The sequence below is a fragment of the Pelodiscus sinensis genome, chromosome 4, assembly GCF_052426305.1.
Source record: "Pelodiscus sinensis isolate ZL-2025 chromosome 4, ASM5242630v1, whole genome shotgun sequence".
Taxonomy (NCBI): Eukaryota; Metazoa; Chordata; order Testudines; family Trionychidae; genus Pelodiscus; species Pelodiscus sinensis.
This window is the reverse complement of record NC_143055.1, coordinates 135,989,612-136,009,014: the sequence shown is the minus strand read 5'-3', so window position 1 is coordinate 136,009,014 and position 19,403 is coordinate 135,989,612. Positions and strand designations below refer to the sequence as shown.

The following is a 19,403-nucleotide window of genomic DNA, read 5'->3' as shown; positions in this document are numbered from 1 at the left end:
TCACCCACACTGGGTCACCAGCTGGGTCTGTGACAAAGCCCTGCCTTCCCCTGAGAGGCATGGCCAAAGGGACAGGGCCTGGGGGCTGGGCACTGCAGAATTTACATTACAATAAAAAAAATAAAAACCAACGAATAGTCTAGCAGCACCTTAAAGACTAACAAAACCTGTAGATGGTAGTCTTTAAGGTGCTGCTAGACTATTAGTAGCTGCTAGACTATTAGTTGTTTTCTAAGTTTTTCCAGGTCAATATGTGCGCAGAAGGGAGCAAGTGTTATAGCCACTGGGTCTGGAGTCAGAAGCCACTGTGCCCTAGAAGGCCCCACGAACTTCCACTTCCTAAGCCCCTTCTGCACACAGCATCACTCTTTGTTAACTGTGAGACCACAAACTTGCCCCTAGACACTCTTAGCTCTGCCCACACTGGCCCACAGCTCCAGTGTGGCAGCAGGGCAGAGTCTCAGCCTGGGAGGCACTCCCCTTGGGGGGGTGCTGGGCAGTGAGGGACCATGCCAAACAGCCTCAGTACCGAAACCACGTGCCCACCGGTTCTGGCACACCGATTCGGCAGTGCTAGGCTGCAGACCTTTGCAGCAGCTGCATTGGCAGCCAGAGCCCTCCCCAGAGCAAGCGACTGAGCCCAGCTGGTAGGCTCCTCTTCTCCTATTGGCCCTGCGGGGAAGGGGGCGGGCAGAACTCCGTCGCGCCTACCTGTCTCGCGCTCCTGCGGCGGTTTAACCCGCAGGGGGCGCGAGGGAGCCGCACCCAACAATGGCCAGCCAGCCAATCAGAGGAGCCGGGTGACGGTGCAGCCGGAAGTACCCTGGGCTGTCATGGCGGCCGGCGGACGGGGCCTGCTCGTCTCTCTGCTGCTGCTGCTGCTCGTCGGCGGGCCGGGGCTGGCGCGGGGCTGGGAGCAGCCGGGTACGAGCCGGGGGCCGCGTGCAGCTCCCCGCCCCCCCTGGGCGGTTACGCCGGGTGGGCAGGACACAGCGGCACCTGGCGGGCTGCCGCTGCGAGGGGAGCTCTGCTCCCGCAGGGTGGCAGGGGCTCGTGGCTGCGAGCCGTGGCCAGGGCGAGTGTCACGGGCAGTGATTTGCGGCCAGCCAGAGCCGCGACCCTCCCGTAGCTGCACTGTGGGGGTGGGGATCGCGGGCACTAGCCCCGCACACTGGTCCCGGCCCACCCCCGGGTTAGTTGCGTTCGTTAAACAGTGAACTGTTGGGCCCCACAGTGGTAACTGAGCTGAGAACCACTGCCCTGTTCGCACTCAGCTGAATATCGGCCTAGATGCACCATTCATACTAATCCGCTGTGACAGCTCTCATGTTTGCATTATTTAGAATCTGTATCCAAATCTCTAACAGAATTTAATTGTTTCGTTTTTTTTGTCCCACTGAAAAATTACGATTTGAGGAGTTTGTTTGCCTCACAGGTCTCATATATTGCAGTGATGTTTTAGGTACAAGGTTCTTGGCAATCCTCTTGAGGAGGTGATAATATTCTTAGTCATCATGATGAAGCAATCATTTAGTTTGTGATTTAATGGGAATGTGACTTGGGATTGTTCCAGGAGAGGTCATATGTCATTGATATGTGATGTGTCATTTACACATGTAAATAGAAAAAGGTGAGGCTGAAATGTTCATGCTTGAAAGATTTCAGTAGGTATATTTCTGTCTTGACTGGGGAGGACCATGACATCATAGTTTTCTCCTCCACTTCCATTTTGTACTCATTTCAGATTCAATCGTGATTCCCCATCAAAAGCTTGTTATGGAGTCTATGAAGCAGACAAATATTTTTAAAACAAATTTGTTCACAAGCATTGCTATGGTAAATACACAGTCAGGGATTCAGTATTCAGAGAGAAACTACTGCATTGTAGACAAAGTTTCTTGCACAATAAGCTTGTATATTGTTGGTGAGGTGTCATCTGGGGCTGTGACATACACAGTAACATCTCTTTGAAAGGAGTAAAACAGGGCTGTATCCTATTATCAGAGTCTGTAGGTGTCACAGACTTTCAGCCACAATCACGTTGCTAGATGTCTCAAGTGGTTTAAAGTATTCTCTGCAAAAGCGACGAGGAGTCCTGTGGCACCTTATAGACTAACTGAAGTGTAGGAGCATAAGCTTTCGTGGGCAAAGACCCACTTCGTCAGATGCAACTGACGAAGTGGGTCTTTGCCCACGAAAGCTTATGCTCCTACACTTCAGTTAGTCTATAAGGTGCCACAGGACTCCTCGTCGCTTTTGCAGATTCAGACTAACACGGCTACCCCTCTGATACTAAAGTATTCTCTGTTTCTGAAAGCATCTTGGCAGGGTGCTTGTGTTAACTCACATTTAGTCTTGTTTTGAAATGCATTCTTCATTCATACTAGTTCTGATAATTTGCGTACTTCCTGTTTCAGGGAGAGTTTTGTTGCGGGAGGTCCAAGTTCTCACTCTCTACCAAGACCAATATACTACTTCTCGGCGGACATCTCCCGTTCCCCAGCTACAATGTACTGGAGGCACAGCCAGATGTGCATATGTCCCTGCAGTTGTTCAGTGTCATAACAAAGGTTGGGATGGCTTTGACATACAGGTAGAGTCACTTAAATATGTATGTAAATTAAATGCTAAATAAGAAAAAAATCTTTGCACAGACTGAATGAAATTTTCAGCAACCATAAACTGTAAAGACTCACAAGGACACTTCTAAATTATAATGTAGATTTATCCTTTAGTGAAGTGATAGGCAATCTAGGCTAGCAAATGTGCTGCATGAATGGCCCTTTATCTCATTGGGCCACAAGACTCGCATAATGGTCTCCTGGGATTATTTTGGCTAACTGTGCTTGCCTACCCAGAATTTGCAGGGTGTACCAATTGAACTGTAGCATCACTTTAATTGGATGCAGAGGGAACACATGGCTCTCACAGTCAATGCTGCGTGCAGTCAGCACACACCTCACTCCACATGCCCTGGCTTTACGTGCATGTTACTCTAGTAATACCAGTAGGGAAAAAAAAATATGCAGAGAGAAACCAGCAGAATCTTGCAGTCCTCCATGTGGGCAACGGTAAACAAAATGTCTTGCAGACCACACATTGTACCCCGATGGGCTGCAGGTTGCCCACCACTGCTTTAGTGACCGTTTAAAGCATAGTTTTAAAGGAATATTGTTGATTAGTTTACACCCTAAACTTAGATTTTATGCAAAAGTTATAAACTTTTTATTAAAAGAACAATTTTAACGTTAAGAACACTTTTCCAGTCCAATTGAAATGTTAAGTGTATTTTAAGAAACCTAATTAAGACCAATACAAAAGTTTCCATATTACCCATATCTTTCTTTAGTTAAAAGTAAGGTCTTGTCTGCATAAGAAAGTTGCTGAAGTTTAACTTATTTTTAAATTGGGTTAGTTTAAACTATGCAAGACGATGTATTAACACCTTTATTTTGATTTATCTTAAACAGGTTTACTGGCACTCTATTTAAGCTAAACCTCAAACCAGGTGTCCTGTAACCAAAACCAGAGTTTCTATCTGTTTTAACAGTGGGCCCAGCAGGGGTGCTGCTCCTGAGTGTTGGTTACTAGTACACATCCCTAGCTGACTTTTCAGATTGCAGGATCGGGGCCTTGATTAGTATTTCAGTGCAACTACCACACAGCTTTCTTGTGATGGATGCTTATTCAAATATTTTTATTGTGCTTATAATTTTTGTATTACATGATACTCTGCAGTGTTTTTTAGAAATGCTTAGAAAAACCTGATTTATGAACAAACTACTGAAACTCTCAAGCTACAATTGCTTTACTTTTTGAATGTTCAGTTTCTTGCATTTAAAGGTTTATGAATCTTGTAGCTAAATTTTAAAATACAAGTGTCCAGAAGTTCTCTTAATTACTGTTTTTAGCTGATTATTTTATTAGATAGATTGAACTATAGCAATGATTGTAAGAAAAAAAAATCTACTGTCACCTACTTTCCAGGAAATGGTTACTACTTTGAGTTTTGTTTACTACTTTCAGTGGGAGTGTAAGGCAGACTTGGACAACTCCTATCGCTTTGGAAGAATTGAAGTGAGCTGTGAAGGCTATGATTATCCAGATGACCCTTACATCTTAAGGGGATCTTGTGGCTTGCAGTATGCGTTAGAGTTAACTGAGGAAGGCCAAAGAAAAACTAACAACTTTGGAAGCTTTGGCTCCAGCTATTTCCAATCAAACAAAGTGAATTCTCAGGATTCCTCTGACTCTACATCTGGAGTGATTGTCGTAATAGTGCTTCTGCTCCTTGCTTATGGATGTTACAAGTTATTCCTCAGTAACCACGTGCCTCAGCAGGATTTCTCTAATGATGATGGATATTCTAGGATGTCTTGGGAGAATCGTCAGAGACCACCACCACCTCCTCCTGGTTTCAAATCCAGCTTCACAGGTGTGGTTCTACACTTGTTGTAGTGTTAGAAATAAAAAGTAATAAGGTATTGCTCTGGCTGCAGCAAACAGGGGAGGGAATAGTTTAAAAAAGGAAAACAACATGTGCATGCGTTGTCACGTGTGAATGTCAGCTGTGGGGCCCACAGTCATAACTCCATTGCTAAAGTTGCAACTAGCTTTCCAATATACTCTTTGGGAGAGACTTTCACAGGCACAGATAGGTGCTAGGTGTCCAACTCCTACTGATCCTCAAAGAGTGGGAGGCCTGGCTGCCCTTCTCAGTTGGGGGCCACATCCATGAGGGTTTTGGGTTCCCCCCCGCTACTGATTTTTCTATGGATCAGTGACCCCCAACCCAAACAAGATTCCACACCTCTGTTCTAAACCATGGGTTAATGCCATGTGCCCATTAGTGTCCCTGGTGATTTTCTCCTGCACACTGATGGCTATTGTTACAGGTCAAACTTCCCTTGTCTAGCACCCTCAGGACTGGAGAGGTCCTGAACTACGGAGTTTGTCTGACAAGGGGAGGCCAAGGCTCTGCTCCTGGCTGGGGCTGCGCCCTATGCTGCCTGCCCACTGCCTCCAGCCCCAACTGGGCCTGCACACCCAGCTGCTGGCCCCACTGACTCCAGCCCTGGCCAAGGCTGTATTTCCCACTGTGCCAGCCCCGGACAGGGCTGCGCTCCCCACCTTACTAGCTGCATTCCTGGCCGCTGGCCCTGCTACCTCCCTCCCTAGTGGGGCTGCATTCCTTGCTGTCTGCGCTGGCCAGGGCTGTTGCCCTCACTGTGTCAGCCCTGACCGAGGCTGTTTCCCCCACCGTGCCAGCCCTGACTGAGGAGATTTCCCTCGCCGCACCAGCTCAGACTGGGTTGCGCTCTTTACCATCAGCCCTGGCCAGGGCTGCACGTCTGAATCTGGTCCTGCCAGACTGCAGATGTTGCTGGACCAGAGTCCCGGATTTTAGAGCTTTAACCTATGTTATGTATTTCTGTTGTGAAGTACCTGCACACCCCAGCTGTTGCCCAGTGCCCTACTTTGCTAGGTGTTGTCAAGCACACAACAAAGTCGTTTTCTTCTTCCATCCCATTCCTTATCGTCCAGGATTAGCCAAGGTTCTGTCCTTGCCAGGGCCAACAGATTTCAGATGTTGGGAAATTTTCCCTGTTTGTAAACCTTTTAAACTCCTCTCAGATACCTTATTGATTCCCTCCAGCTACTGTGGCTAAATACTGTGTGTGTGATGTTTCCAGCAGATTGGGCGAGTCCAGGGGGATTTTGGAATGACAGCACTGATCACTTCCCTTATTTTTAGTTATGAATACATTTTTCTCTACCTTTGCCCTGTGATACTTTTGTTAAACTTCCTTATCTTGATGCCTGGTACTTTAAATGTACAGTGCAGTTCTACTCTAAAATGTGACAACAAATGACATTGGGAAGTTCCATGTTGCCTCTGACTCCACGTTTAAAGGTTTCTGTTTGCAAGCTTTTTCTTGCTGATAATTCTTCAGATTCAACCAGAGATTTAAGTGAAGCGGGTTTCCCCTGAGTTCTCCATCAGCACTAATGATGCTTTTGTATTGTGATCTTAATTAACAGTTCTGCTAACACACACTTGAGTCAGAACTACCATGAGAAAAATGTGATGATGGTGTTTGTCATGAGAATGAGCCCATACTATTCAACTTATTCAGTTACTCAACATGGTGGAAAATCTGTTGAGTGACAATGAGTGGAGAGTTCTGTCCCCAGCTTGGCCACTGATCTGCTATGGAATCTCAGACAGGTTGCCTCACTTCCCTGGCTTTATCTGTCTTGCCTCTTTAAAGGGTAAGCTCTTTGGTGCAGGGACTGTCTCTTAATGTGTTCTTACCCAGTGCCTAGTAACAGAGCCCCTCATCTTGGATGGAGGTACTCAGCATTACTGTAATATAACTAATGAACAGAAGGTGCCATTTTAATGGAGTCATTTTCCAAAGCAGAACCACTCTCTGAAGCTCTTCAAATGGGAATGGGTCCACTGAAGCCAGTTTCACTGTACTCCTCTGTTAAAATAATTCTTGAATGTGGAGTATTCTTGACTCTTGAGAATGGTTAATTGCCATTGACAAAGTTGATTGTTTTTGTTTTGTTTTTCATTGCAATTTGAATGAAGGAGCTGGTGGTTTTGGTGGCGGTTCCAGTTATGAGGCCAATTCAGGACCGGGGTTTTGGACTGGACTTGGAGCAGGAGGCCTACTAGGGTACTTGGCTGGTAATCAAAGGTAAGCACTGTGCTCACAGCTCTGCCTGTTCCTCATAGTCCTTACTCCATGTCGTGTGGACATTCACATTGCTTCTGTATTGGAAATTGCAGGCTCCTGCGTCAGCCAAGCTGCAGAATCCTGCCACAATAGCAATTCAGGCGGAAGCTGCAGCAGAATGAGGCATTTTAAAAGGGTGCTTTGAGACTGGTTTTGTTTGTGAAGCACCTACCATTGTAGCTTGTTTAGATGAACTTCAAATTTTAGAAATAATGTAAACAAGCTATGTGGAATTTCTCCTGTGACATAGCTGAAAATATTAATAACTGAAGTAATGTAATGTACTGGGGGCTGTTAATCAGTTATGAAAATTGCAATTTTAATCACACTTTAACAATAACAATTGAAATGTATTTGGTGGGGGTTTTTTTCATCTTTTTCTACACTTGATTTCAGTTACAAACACAGAAGACGAAGTCTACAGCACCACTTTTTGCACTGTAAAATTATATTTATAATTATTTTTCATTCTAGCTCAGAAAAATACTGTAAAGTGATCTCTATCAGGAAAGTGCAACTTCCAAATGTAGATTTTTGTTACATAATTGCTCTCAACAATAAAACAATGTAAAACTTTACTGCTTACAAATCCACTCAGTCCTACTTTTTGTTCAGACAACCACTAAGACAGACAAAGTTGTTTACATTTGCAGAAGATAATGCTGCTGGCTTCTTAGCTTCAAATTGCCATACTTTGTAAATGGCATTGCAAGGTATTTAGGTCCCAGATATTCCAGACATTTGTATGCCCTTTGATACTTTGGCCACCAGAGTTCGTATTTGAAAGTGTAACAATGTACGGGGTTAACCAATGACTCTGGGCTCATTGGTTAATGTTCGTGGTTAAATGCAGGCCTATTTCTTTTGTTTTTTACAGTGCAAATACTTGTAATAAAAAATAAAGTATTTGAAAATGTAAACAAAATAATAGTACTACAAAGGACTTTTACTTGATTACTTTGTACAAAGAAGCAAAGTCTGGTTTACAGTAATAAAGTAACTTCAGATGTGGGCTCAGATATTGAAATGTTTATTTAAAAAATCAAAACCTCTTGTAAATTCTTCCCAACAGCTTAGCAGGAGTAGCAATACCTGCCATGCTAGTGGAGTTATATGGCTCTTCAGAGCTCAAACTGATCTTGCCCAGGAGTGTTTTGTTTATCAAGTTACTGAGCTACATGCAGATATGCTAACTCACCTTTTATTGGAACGTCGTAATATAAGGGGCGAGTGTATTTACCTACTCTTTAAAGGGGAAAATTGGGATACCAACCAACAGATAAAAGCTCCATAACTCTAGTATGAAGGATGCTGGAATGTACTGAAATTTCAGTCTGCTTTGAAAAGTAATTGGGCGGGAGCTGAGAGACACAAACTGGGAGCGCTGTAGAAAAGAACAGTTTGGGATCAGAGACCTATTCTGATGTACAAGAAGCAACAGAACCGAGCTGACACTCTTAGCTCTGAAGCACTAACAGAAGTAAAAGCAGCCAAGCTAATAGACGAGAGTGAATACAGAGTACAAATTTCTTTAGTAGTATGAAACACAAGTGTTTATAATGTCACTTCATAGGTCAGTGGCTTGCTGAAGTAACTTAAATCACCCCATTAGGGCTCCTAGCATGTTTCAAGTATCTGGGCTTTTTAAACTTTAAACTGGTCTAAACATCAGGAGCGGTTTGTATGGAAAAGCTGTGCTTTTGGGTATCAGTCAGCACTCTTGCGTGCTCCGAATGCCGGAAACTCAAGGCACTTATTTAGTGGCATAAATAAGTATTTAAGAGCCTAACTTCAGCTTCCTGACTTAGAACAGATCTTTGGCCAACATTTTCACACTTGTGAAAGAACAAGGCGCAAGGGTGCAAATGCTGAAGCAAGAGATTTAATCTCTTCCAAAACTTATTAGCATTAAGTATAACTCAGAAAATCCTCGTTATTCATGTAGCTGTCTAATTCCTTTTTGCACTTTGCTAATTTGTAGGCCTAAAAATAAGTATAATGTTGCAACTCTACTTTTCTACTCAGATTTGTCTTTTTAAAAGATGTTTTGCTCAGAGTGACCATTCATAAAAAAACAAACGCTTAAACCATTTCTCTTATCAGGTCACAACCACGTTCCTCATATTTTCCATACACCAGTCCTACTGCTCCCCCTCCTACAGGTGGAAATTCCAGTGGTTCTACAGGGCCTCACACCTCAGGGACAAGAACTGCTTCTGGTAAGGCAAAGATGGCTTTATTTTCCTGCAGTCCCTCAAGAGGTTTGGGGCTGATCCAAAGCATGTTGGAATGGACGGACAGATTCCATAAGATTTTAGTGGATTTTGGATCAGCTCCTTCTAGGCTAAATAAAACTTCTTGTTGCTGAATACATGTTCTCCATAAAGTTTCTTGACTGTGTGTGAACTTCCTGCTGTACATAACTTCTCCCCCAAAGTGTTATTGAGTAAATAACAGATAGCTGAAATGCCAAGTGAGGTGGCAGAGGTAATGTTTTTCCTGGAACTGACAGAGCTACAGCTAAACTCTATAGTCAGGCTCTACAACAGGCTTTCAAAGGAGGTTGTAGAATCCCAGTCATGGAAGATTTTTAACAGGTTGGACAAATACATGTCGGGATTCTACAGCCACCCTTGGAAACCTATTCCTGTGTTTCCCTATCCTTAGTCAGAAAGTTTCTCCTAATGTCTAACCTGAATCTCCCCTGCTGCTAACAAAGTGGAGTACTTCTTGGTGGACGTGGAGAACAATTAATCCCCATCTTTCTATAGACGGGGATTAATTACATCAGTCCATTATGTATTTATCGTGTTCCCCCTCAGCCTTCTCTACCTAGTTAAGTAGTTCAGAAGGGTTCCATGGCCAAATAAAACTGGGAAACACGGTTCTAGGATATTTCTCAATGATTAATGAATATTTATATTATGGTTGCACCCAAAGACTGTCCTCCAGATTGAGGGCCCATTGGCAAATGCACTCACAGCATTCAAACACATTCCTGGTCTGGAGTGTTTGCAAGAGAGAGATGAGAGATGTGAAGCTTCCCTGTAGGCCTCCAGTGAAAATCATGTTATCTGCACTGGGCCCATCTTCAGTTGTCTGAAGACTTCAGCAGCCTGTATTAGGGATTTCTCCTCTCTCCTGTTAGTGGTGATTATTCATGTGTGTCTTAGTAAAGTCTTGTCAGAGATCAGTCCAGATCATCACCTAGAAATCTTTCCCAGGCCAGCTCAGTGTCACCTTAATCCTGTCACTACTCTTGACGCTGCTATCAACATGTACGAGTGTAGAGGAGTGGGAACCAAATGGAAAGCTCAGTACCAATGTGGACACAAGAACAAATGGATATAAGGGAAAAAAACCTATCTGGCTTCAAGATAAAGCTAGATGAGTTTATGAAGGGGATGGTTTGATGAGGTAACATGATCTTGGCAATTAATTGACCTTTCACTATCAGTGGTAAATAGGCCAATGGTGGGAAGATAGGAGTTACTATAGAGAACTTTTTTCTGGGTGTCTGGCTCGTGAGTCTTGCCCACATGCTCAGGGTTCAGCTGATCGCCATATTTGGGGTCGGGAAGGAATTTTCCTCCAGGGTACATTGGCAGAGGCCCTGGAGGTTTTTCGCCTTCCTCCATAGCATGGGGCACGGGTCACTAGCGGGAGGATTCTCTGCATCTTGGGGTCTTTGAACCATCGTTTCAAGGACTTCAATATATGAGATATAGGTGAGAGGATTATTCTAGCAGTGGGTGAGTGAGATTCTGTGGCCTGCACTGTGCAGGGGGTCAGACTAGATGATCAAAATGGTCCCTTCTGACCTTAAAGTCTATAAGCTGATGCTGAGCTGAGGCTGTTAAGGCTTTTTACAATGACTCTTTTTCCTTTGCAGGTTACGGAGGTACAAAAAGGAGATGATGGTCTCCCTGACGTGGTTGCAGTTAAATACACCCTTCTTCCCTGCATTTTAGTGCTTTCCTTTTAACATATGCAACTTCAGTTTCAAAACCTATTGAAATCTTTCTCCCAGGGATTTGGGTGAAGAATTAGAAATCTCTCCACACCTTAGTGTTTATTTTAATAAGATGCTTCATGGATTTAGATCATAGAATAATAGGACTGGAAGGGACCTTGAAGTCATTGAGTCCAGTACCCTGCCCTATTGCAGGACCCAGCACTGTCTAGACCATCCCTGATAGACATTTTTCTAACCTACTCTGTGGACTCTCCATCTCTGGAGATATTTAAATCTCCCTGGGCAACTTATTCCAGTGTTTGACCACCCTGACAATTAGGAACTTTTTCCTAATTCCAACCTAAACCTCCCTTACTGCAGTTTAAGTCCGTTGCTACTTGTTCTGTCCTCGTGTAGATGTTATTCTTTGGATATTTTGAAAAGAAAATAGGCATAAGATCAGGGAGCTCTTGGTGGTGAAGACTTTAATTTTGAAGCATTCAGACTAAAGCCTCTAACTGTGTGGGAGAGGAATGAAGGAATCAATACAGTCAGTGACTTTCACAGCCCTAACAGAGAGCTTGCATACAGCCATGTTGTTCAGAGATTTAGCAGGTATCAAAACATACCCTGTTTTCCTAATCCTATAATAAAACGACAAAGCAATATCTATCCAATTTTTAGTATTTTAGTGACCTGGCAATCATACCTATCCCAGGCTTCCAAAATAACTAGCTTAACCATGTCCTGGGAGCCAGGTTTTTTTCCAGTGCGGGTGTCTTTGTGCTCCAGCATCTGCAAGCTTGTGTTAGGTAATTTCATGGGACACTGCAAACTTGGTAATAAGCACTTTACTGCGACCACCCCTGTAAGCTGTGCAGATGTATTTCTATTGGTGGTGTACATTCATGCATGCCTTGGTAAACGTAACAAAAGTTATTGCACACGTGGATGGAAAAGTTTAGAGAGAACATTGACAGCGACTGAATGCAGAACCTGAATCCAGGACTCCTAGGATGCCTACATTGCAGCTTGGAGGCGTGATGCCCAGCTCAAGCTTGCATGCTAAGTTAGCAGTGTGGCTGTGGCAGCTCAGACTACGTGCCCAAACTCAGGGCTTGGAGTAGGGCAACTAGCCAGTGAACTAATAGCCATGCTGATACTTTTAGGGTATGTCTAGACTACGTGCTTCTGCCGACAAAGGCATGTAAAATAGGTTCTGACAGTCAATGAAGCGGGGATTTAAATATCCCCGGCTTCATTAAAATAAAAATGGCCGCTGCGCTGTGCCGGCTCAGCTGATTGTCGGCACAGCGCGGCAGTCAAGACGCGGATCGGTCGACAGGGGAAGCCTTTGTCAACCGCTTCTGTACAGGTTGTTTCACGAGGCATAAGGGAGCGGTCGAGAAAGGCTTCCCCTGTTGACCAATCCACATCTTGACTGCCGCGCTGTGCCAACAATCAGCTGAGCCGGCACAGTGCAGCGGCCATTTTTATTTTAATGAAGCCAGGGATATTTAAATCCCCGCTTCATTGACTACGTCAGGTAGCCTATTTTACAAGCCTCTGTCAGCAGAGGCATGTAGTCTAGACGTACCCTTAGTGCACTCGCTTGAGTGCTAAAATCACAGCTTTGAGATGCAGTGCAGGAAAACCCCTACAGAGCCGTCAACTTGCTTTGCAGATTGATTTTGAAAATGCCCTTGGCTTTTGTGTAACATGGGTTTGGTGGCCCTTTGACATTGCTTTCTGATGCTATTTTGGAGCCACCAATGATGGGCTCTATGAGAACTTCCCCTGGCCTCCTTGCATTAAGGGTTGGCTCTAGCAAGCAAAGAGGAGCTGCTTTGAAAAGCAAAGACGCTGGATGCTCTAAGGACACCTGGAGGTAAGAAGAGAATAATGACACTGTGGCTAGATATCTACTAGAAACTCGAGATGGTACAATAATAGCTGTTCGATTGGTAGTTTTGTTAGTGACATTTCTATGCCAGCAAAAACCCTAGTGTTAACCTGGCCTCCATGCTACTGGGTGCAAAAAGAAAAAGGTGACCACAACTACTATTACACAAAAGCTACAGCTGTTTAAGATTATTTTGCCCAAGTTCAGGGTTTGTATCATACAAGAAGACTAAACTTACAAGACTCTTGTTAACCAAGAAACTATTCAGAATGAGGAACTGACACTAAAAAAATAGTCCCACATTTGTAGTAAGGTTCTACTTCACCACCTAAGAGATCTGGATCTGTTTTCTGCTGGGTGAGTGGGACCAAGACTACTGAAGGAACACCGCAGTCAGGCCTTGGCTTGCTCATTACTGATCCTGACAGCCAAAGAAGGAACACTTAAACTTAAATGGCTGAGAGACACCCATATACAGCCAGAAGGCCAGTAACTGATCTGGGAGGTTGGGCACATCCAGGGATGGGGTAGAGCTCTGACAATCACAAGGCTGTTGGGGAGAAGAACTGAGCAGGTTCACTCTTTCAAGCTAGAGAACAGACTAAACTGTAAAGCAGGGAGAGAGAATTAGTCTCACCGCTGGCCTGTTAGAATGCATATGTAACTATCTATGGTCATGTGGGGAGTAGTAAATGGCAGCAAAGTTTGATAGTTGGTTTTGGTGGAGGGTTTGGTTTTGTTGTCCATGTGATGTCGATTATTTTTACTTAGCCATGTTGATTTTTTTTAGCAGTCTGTCATGCCATTAAACTTATTTAATTATTTTCTAGCTCTCTTAGCACTTTGTTTCCTTGCTATGAAGATAAATACCCCTTCTCATGGCCGTGTCTGGAGGGAGTTTGAATTCTGTGTGGGTGTGTATCATGCTTCAGCTAATGCTTAAATGTGTGTATTGAATATTTCATGTCTGTTTGTTCTGATGCGCATCTTGTAACCCTCCCCTCTTATCCCATGGCAACTTTGCTTAAGTGCCTTTGGTGAGGGACCCTGTCAAAGGTTCTCAGACTAGGTACACTGGATCCCCCTTGTCCACATGCTTATTGACCCTCTCTCAGAATTCTAGTAGATTGATGAGGCATTTGATTGCCCTTTACAGAAACCATATTGACTCTTCCACAATAAATGATGTTAATCTATGTATCTGACCATTCTGTTCTTTACTGTAGTTTGAGCCTGTTTGCCCTGTACTGAAGTTAGATTTACTGGCCTATAATGGCCAGGATGTTTTCTAAAGCAGTTTTTAAAAACTGGCATCTCGTTAACTACCCTCCAGTCTTTTGGTACAGACACAGGTTTAAATTCTCGTCTACAAAGAAGTTTTGCAATTTCACATTTGCTATTATCTGGCGTTCTGAAGGAATCCATCTGGTTCGAAGGACTTTTGTCACAACAGCCCTTTCTCAGGGAGGGTGAGACTCCCAACCCCATTGCACTGCTGGGGGATGGCAGAGATGGCAATTCACGTCTCTGCTGTAACTCAGGCAGCATGGCATTCAGAGCTTCCCTCACGGCTGGGTGTGCATGTATGGACTCTACCAGCTCAGAGCCCAATCCTGAACAAGCCTATGAATGTGAAGGCCCATGACTTCACTGGGGATGGGCTGATGGGTGGGGCCTGCCTCTGGCGGGAGACATGGGGAGGTGGGCTTCTTTCTCCCCTGTGGGTGCTCCAGCCCCACAGTGTCCATGGAGTTATCACCTATGCTCTGTAGGTGAGAACACTTCCAGAGACCAGGGCTATGTCTACACTGGCGGGATCTTGCCTGAGAAATATGCAAATGAGGCTAAGCATGGAATATCGCCGAGCCTCATTTGCGTACCTAAGGAGCTGTCTACACTGCCCCTTCTTGCGTAAGAAAAACCCTCTTGCGCAATGCCGCTATGCTGATTATTTTCAGGAATAACGGCATCGCGAAGAGGGTTTTTCTTGCGCAAGAAGAGGGAGTGTAGACAGCTCCTTCTGGCGCAAGAGCAAAAATGGCGGCTCATTAGGTATGCAAATGAGGCTCAGCGATATTCCACGCTTAGCCTCATTTGCACATTTCTCACGCAAGAAGCCAAGTGTAGACATAGCACAGCAGTTGTAGCCTTTGTCCCTTCAGGTACAGTGCTTGTGATGGGTAGGGAGTGAGGGGGAGTACCTTAAGGTCCCTTCTGGAAAAGTATTTCCAGCTGAGAACCAGGAGCCAAAAAGTCTATGCAGAAGAATGTTCCCTGCTGGTTTTTTAACCAGTTTGAATTTCCTTTATCTTCTCTTGCTGCTTGAGGACTGTTTACGACTTACATGCAAATTAACAGCACACATTCCTTTGTTTAGGACAGATCTGTTTGCCCCTCTGGGCAGGGCTGTGTGGTTTGGAAAACATGTTAATGCCATGCACAGCAATCTTATAACTTCACATACAATATCACCACACTTTTACCAGAACAACACTTATCAGCAAATTAAGAGTTTTCAAACCTACCTTCCAAAGATATTCTGTACAAATATTATCACACTAGCATATAAGGTCTGAATACAGGGGAGTATGCAATCACAAGGAACTATATTTAAGAAAGGGGGAAGTGATCTGGAAAATTTCAGATGCAGTAATTTGACCTCAAGCCTATGTGAGGTTTTAGACCAAATTTTGAAAGATAGAGGAGTTAGAGAGAGAAATACATGGGGATAAACATCTAAATTTTGTAAAACCATGTTAGATTGTGCCAGACCAATCGGATCTTTTTCTTTGAGAAGCTCATTTCCACCTAGACAAAGAAAATGCAGTAGCTCTAATTAGCCAGGATCTCTGTGAAGTATCTGCTACAGTACCACTTGGGAATGAGTTAAAGTGGAGAAGATGGGGATTGATTTGAGAAGCAAAAGGGAACTAGTTAAAGGGGAGACTCCAACAGGTGATGCTGAAAGGTGAGCTGTCAGACCAGTCCCTCAAGGGCTACTCTCGGGACAAGTCTTATTTCACATTTTCCTTAGTGTGGGAGCATCCAAAGAAAGCTTTGTGGCTGACACAAAGCTGGGCGGTATTGCCAACACGAGGGAGGATCGGAATATTATGCAAGATGATGTGGAAACCCTAAGAACAGGAGGAACAGAAACGGGAGGACATTTAACAGTGCAAAGTGCAGCATCAGGCATTTCAGGACTAAGTTGGAGAGGTATCTTTGGGACACAGAGGAAGGGAATGACATGGCATCGTAGGATCACAGGATGGCCATGAGCTGCCAGTGTGAAGCAGACCTATAGAGCTTCAGTGGAGGTACTTCCAGAAGCAGTTGGGAAGTGATGGTACCATTACACACAACACAAGTGAGACCTTATCTGGGCTACTGCATGTTTAAGAAAGATTCATACTGAAACAGGTGCAGAGAAGAGCTACTAGGATGATCAGAGGAATGGTGAACCTACCGTTTGAGAGAAGCCTTAAGGAGCTTGGCTTGCTTACCTAACCAAATTCAGGGTGCTCTCTATACATACACCAGAGGGTAAAGACCATGCAGGGAGAGGTTTCATTACAGTTAAGGACTAATCCTGGCACACGAAAACACGGGTATCAATTGGCCAACAATAAGGTTAGGAATGAAATTAGACGAAGGGCTCTAGCTGTCAGAGGCGTGACGGTCTGGAGCAGCCTGCCAAGGGAGTAGTGAGGGCACTAGACTGAGCTTGACACTTACTGAGGGGGGAGTATGATGAGATGGTGGCACATGGCCCATCATTGACAGCTATTAGCAAATACAGAACAGTAAGAAATGGGGCAGTAGCTGTGGGGAGCTCCGAGTTAGTACTGAGAAGTCTCTCTCAGGTGTCCGGCTGGTGGGTCTTGCCCACTTACTCAGGATCTAACTGATCCCCGTATTTGGGATTCCTCCCCCGCCCAGCGGGCAGAGACCCTGGCATTTTCTGTCTCACTCTGCAGGGGGGCAGGGGCACTTGCTTGTTTGAACGAGAATAAGTGGTGGGTTGTCTGTGACCTGGCTGAGTTAAGAGTGGCTGATTAAGGTGGGGGAGGTTCTGCGGCCTGCCATGTGCAGGAGGCAGAGTAGATCATGTTGGTCCCTTCTGGCCTGGCCAGTCTGACTCTGATTCTGCCACCCTCACTGACCTGAAGCAGTGTCATCGGGCTAAGCTTCCTGCGGTTAATGTCTCTCCCCAACCTTACCTGGGGAGCCTGAGCACCTCACTTGGGACAAGAATTTCAACTGGCAGCAGAGCGTCTGAAGTGACCTTTGAGTCTGGCTCTTACGCCACAAGTGGCCAGTCACTCCAGTGAAGTGAGATACATCCCAGTGTGGCAAAACTGAGCTCGGGAGCAAGGTCCCATTCAGGCTCAGGGCCCGTTAAGTAAATGAGCAGAGCCGTTTGCATAGGCACCGCTTCGCTTCAGAGTAAGTCAAGCGAGCTCCACTCAGTCCGGCACAAGCACACGGCAAAGTAGCCCTGATTGGCCAGTGTGGACAGGAACATGCAAATGGCTTGCAAAGGCTCCAGCAAAGAGTCCCCACTCCCAGGGCACGTCTAGACAACATCCCTCTTTCAACAGAGGGATGTAAATTAGATGCTTAGAAATTGCAAATGAAGCTGGGATTTGAATCTCCCACGCTTCATTTGCATAATCACGGCATGGCGCTCATTTTTTGAGGTTTGTAGGATCTTTGGAAGATGGCTTCTATTTTCGAAAGACCCACGTCTAGGCTGGTTTCACTTTTGAAACAGGGCTTTTTCGAAAGAGCGTCATGATGCGATTATGCAAATGAAGCATGGGAAATTCAAATCCCGGCTTCATTTGCAATTTCGAAGTGTCTAATCTACATCCCTCTGTCGAAAGAGGGCCATAGTCTAGGCACTCCCTCAGTGTGGTTTACGCTTGTTTCTAACAAGCCAGTAGATAAAGAAAAGCAGCGTTTCCCTGCAGTGGTTTAGGGGGAAAATTGGTTTGAAATCAGTAACTTTCTAATGCTGACTGAAGTGATTTGGTCTTTTCCTACAGCGTGAACGAATGCTGTGTCCTATGCGGCAGTGGGATAAGGCTCTTGGAATGGGTCTCTGACAGAGTGGTAGCCCTCCTCTCCCAACAAGCAGGCCTCTGTGTGGCTGTAGGGCCGGGGTGAGGAACCTAAGGCCGGGGGCCAGATGCAGCCCCCAACGAGCCTGGATCCAGCCCCTGAGGGTTGGGGCTCCGCTCCTGTACTTCCCCCCCCACCCGGACCCACATCCTCAGCCTGCTTCCCAGCAGCCCCTTCCTTTCCACAAACTGAACCCCTCATTTTGGCCCCTCCCCAGAGCCTAGGAGGGCCCACAAAATCTACTAGCCTGGTGTGTGAGGGGACATGGGCAGGGGCTCTCCTCAACTGGGGGCCACCTCAGTGAGGGTGTGGGAGGGGGTTGTTTTTTGCCTCTCACTTTTGTGCAGCTCCTGACTGGTTTTTCTGATTAATGTACAAAACAACCAATGGACTGGGAGCACTTTACAGACTCACAAAACATGTCGTTGGGATCATGAGTGTTTGTGGGCACAGCCCACTTCACCAGATGACCGGAGCGGTGCGTTTTTCTGAGTCAGCAGCCCTCCCCGCCCCTCGCTGTAGGGGCTGCCCCACAGCGCTCCTTGCAAGACTGGGGATGGGGAGAGGACGGCACTGCTACAGAAGATAGTGAACTCAGAAGCCAGTGAAACAGGACTGACCTTTGTCCAGGGGAAATGCTGCATCAGCATTTGTTCAGGCCTTGGCAGGATGCTTCAGTGCTGCCTTGTGTGTGCAGTGCACCGCAGCGCTTTCTGCAGCATTCGCTCAGCGACGTTGGAAGGCCCAGACTGCAAATGCAACAGAGGTGAAATCAAGCCCCTTCTGTGCTTCTCTCTGGGGCCTGGTCTATGCTAGAAAAGTGCCCATTGCTGGCAGTGGGGGTCAGAAATAGGTGCCACTAGGTCCGTGCTGACCACCATTTAGCTGCAAGGGTGTCCAGACTGTTTCAGCACTGAGGCTCGAAACCGGCTAGTGTGTTGGCCCAGCATGGCCCCTGCTTGCCCTGGACGACACTGGCAGTGAAACAGCGCGCAGCACAGATCGTCCTGCACTTGCTGCTGCCACCCGTTGGCTACACTCCACAGAAGCACTGAAAGGGGAAGGGCAGCCCCAGGCCCACCCATTATTCTGGGTCCCACCCCAGGGACCCTCTGGCAGCAGCCATTCCTCGCCCCTTTACCGCTCCTGTTCCTGGTGCTACTTCCCCACGAACCTTTGCACCTTCTCGGCCCCTGTAGCAAGGGCACCACCTGGAGCCTCCCTCCATCTCCCTTGACCCTGCCCACCCCTGCTCTCTCCAGGTGCTCCTACTCCCTTCCCAGCCAGAACAAGAATGAGTGCCCCTCAGCGCTGCAGCCTTTTCTAGAGCCCAGCCTGGTCCTGATTGGCTGACTGCTCTCCACCCTGATTGGCCAGCACTGCACACGCCTCCTCTGGCTGGTCTGTAACCCTCCCCTGCCGGAGTGGCTCCAGTATAATGACACAGGCCAGAGAACGGCCTCACAGTGATTCCTAGGGTGGAGCTTTTAGTGGCGCTCCAGCCAGGAGCGTCCACGCAGGGAGTCATGCTGGCGTAAGGACTGAGGCACAGCTAGGCGGACTAGCCCATCGAAAGCCTTGTCCGGGGCCGGCGGGGTGTGCAGAGCAGGGCACCGCGGGCCAGACTTCTGTGCATGGCTTGGGAAGGGGCAAAGCGGGGTGGGCTCTGTGGCTG

General features: G+C 46.1%; 1 protein-coding gene and 1 long non-coding RNA gene across 2 annotated transcripts; one reads left to right on the top strand and one right to left on the bottom strand.

The window, feature by feature from the left end:
• The first annotated feature begins 761 nt into the window (after positions 1–761).
• On the top strand, positions 762–13,802 carry SARAF (store-operated calcium entry associated regulatory factor). The gene is made up of 6 exons (XM_075929215.2): positions 762–924; positions 2,418–2,593; positions 4,027–4,435; positions 6,599–6,707; positions 8,850–8,965; positions 10,639–13,802. The coding sequence occupies exons 1-6, from the start codon at positions 834–836 to the stop codon at positions 10,662–10,664; spliced, it is 927 nt and encodes a 308-aa protein (XP_075785330.1). The 5' UTR covers positions 762–833; the 3' UTR covers positions 10,665–13,802.
• LOC102445743 (uncharacterized) lies at positions 1,546–19,001 on the bottom strand. The gene is made up of 3 exons (XR_332404.5): positions 18,903–19,001; positions 18,349–18,477; positions 1,546–1,783 (listed from the first exon to the last, which is right to left on the bottom strand). It is a non-coding gene; the product is annotated as an uncharacterized LOC102445743 (long non-coding RNA).
• Between the last annotated feature and the right edge of the window lie 402 nt (positions 19,002–19,403).

What these genes read in the sequence shown, in the direction of transcription:
- SARAF (XM_075929215.2), top strand. Translation starts at nt 834, where the DNA reads ATGGCGGCCGGCGGACGGGGCCTGCTCGTCTCTCTGCTGCTGCTGCTG. An exon ending in TTTCAAATCCAGCTTCACAG is followed by an intron (nt 4,436 to 6,598) that starts GTGTGGTTCTAC and finishes ATTTGAATGAAG; the next exon opens with GAGCTGGTGGTTTTGGTGGC. An exon ending in AGGGACAAGAACTGCTTCTG is followed by an intron (nt 8,966 to 10,638) that starts GTAAGGCAAAGA and finishes TTTCCTTTGCAG; the next exon opens with GTTACGGAGGTACAAAAAGG.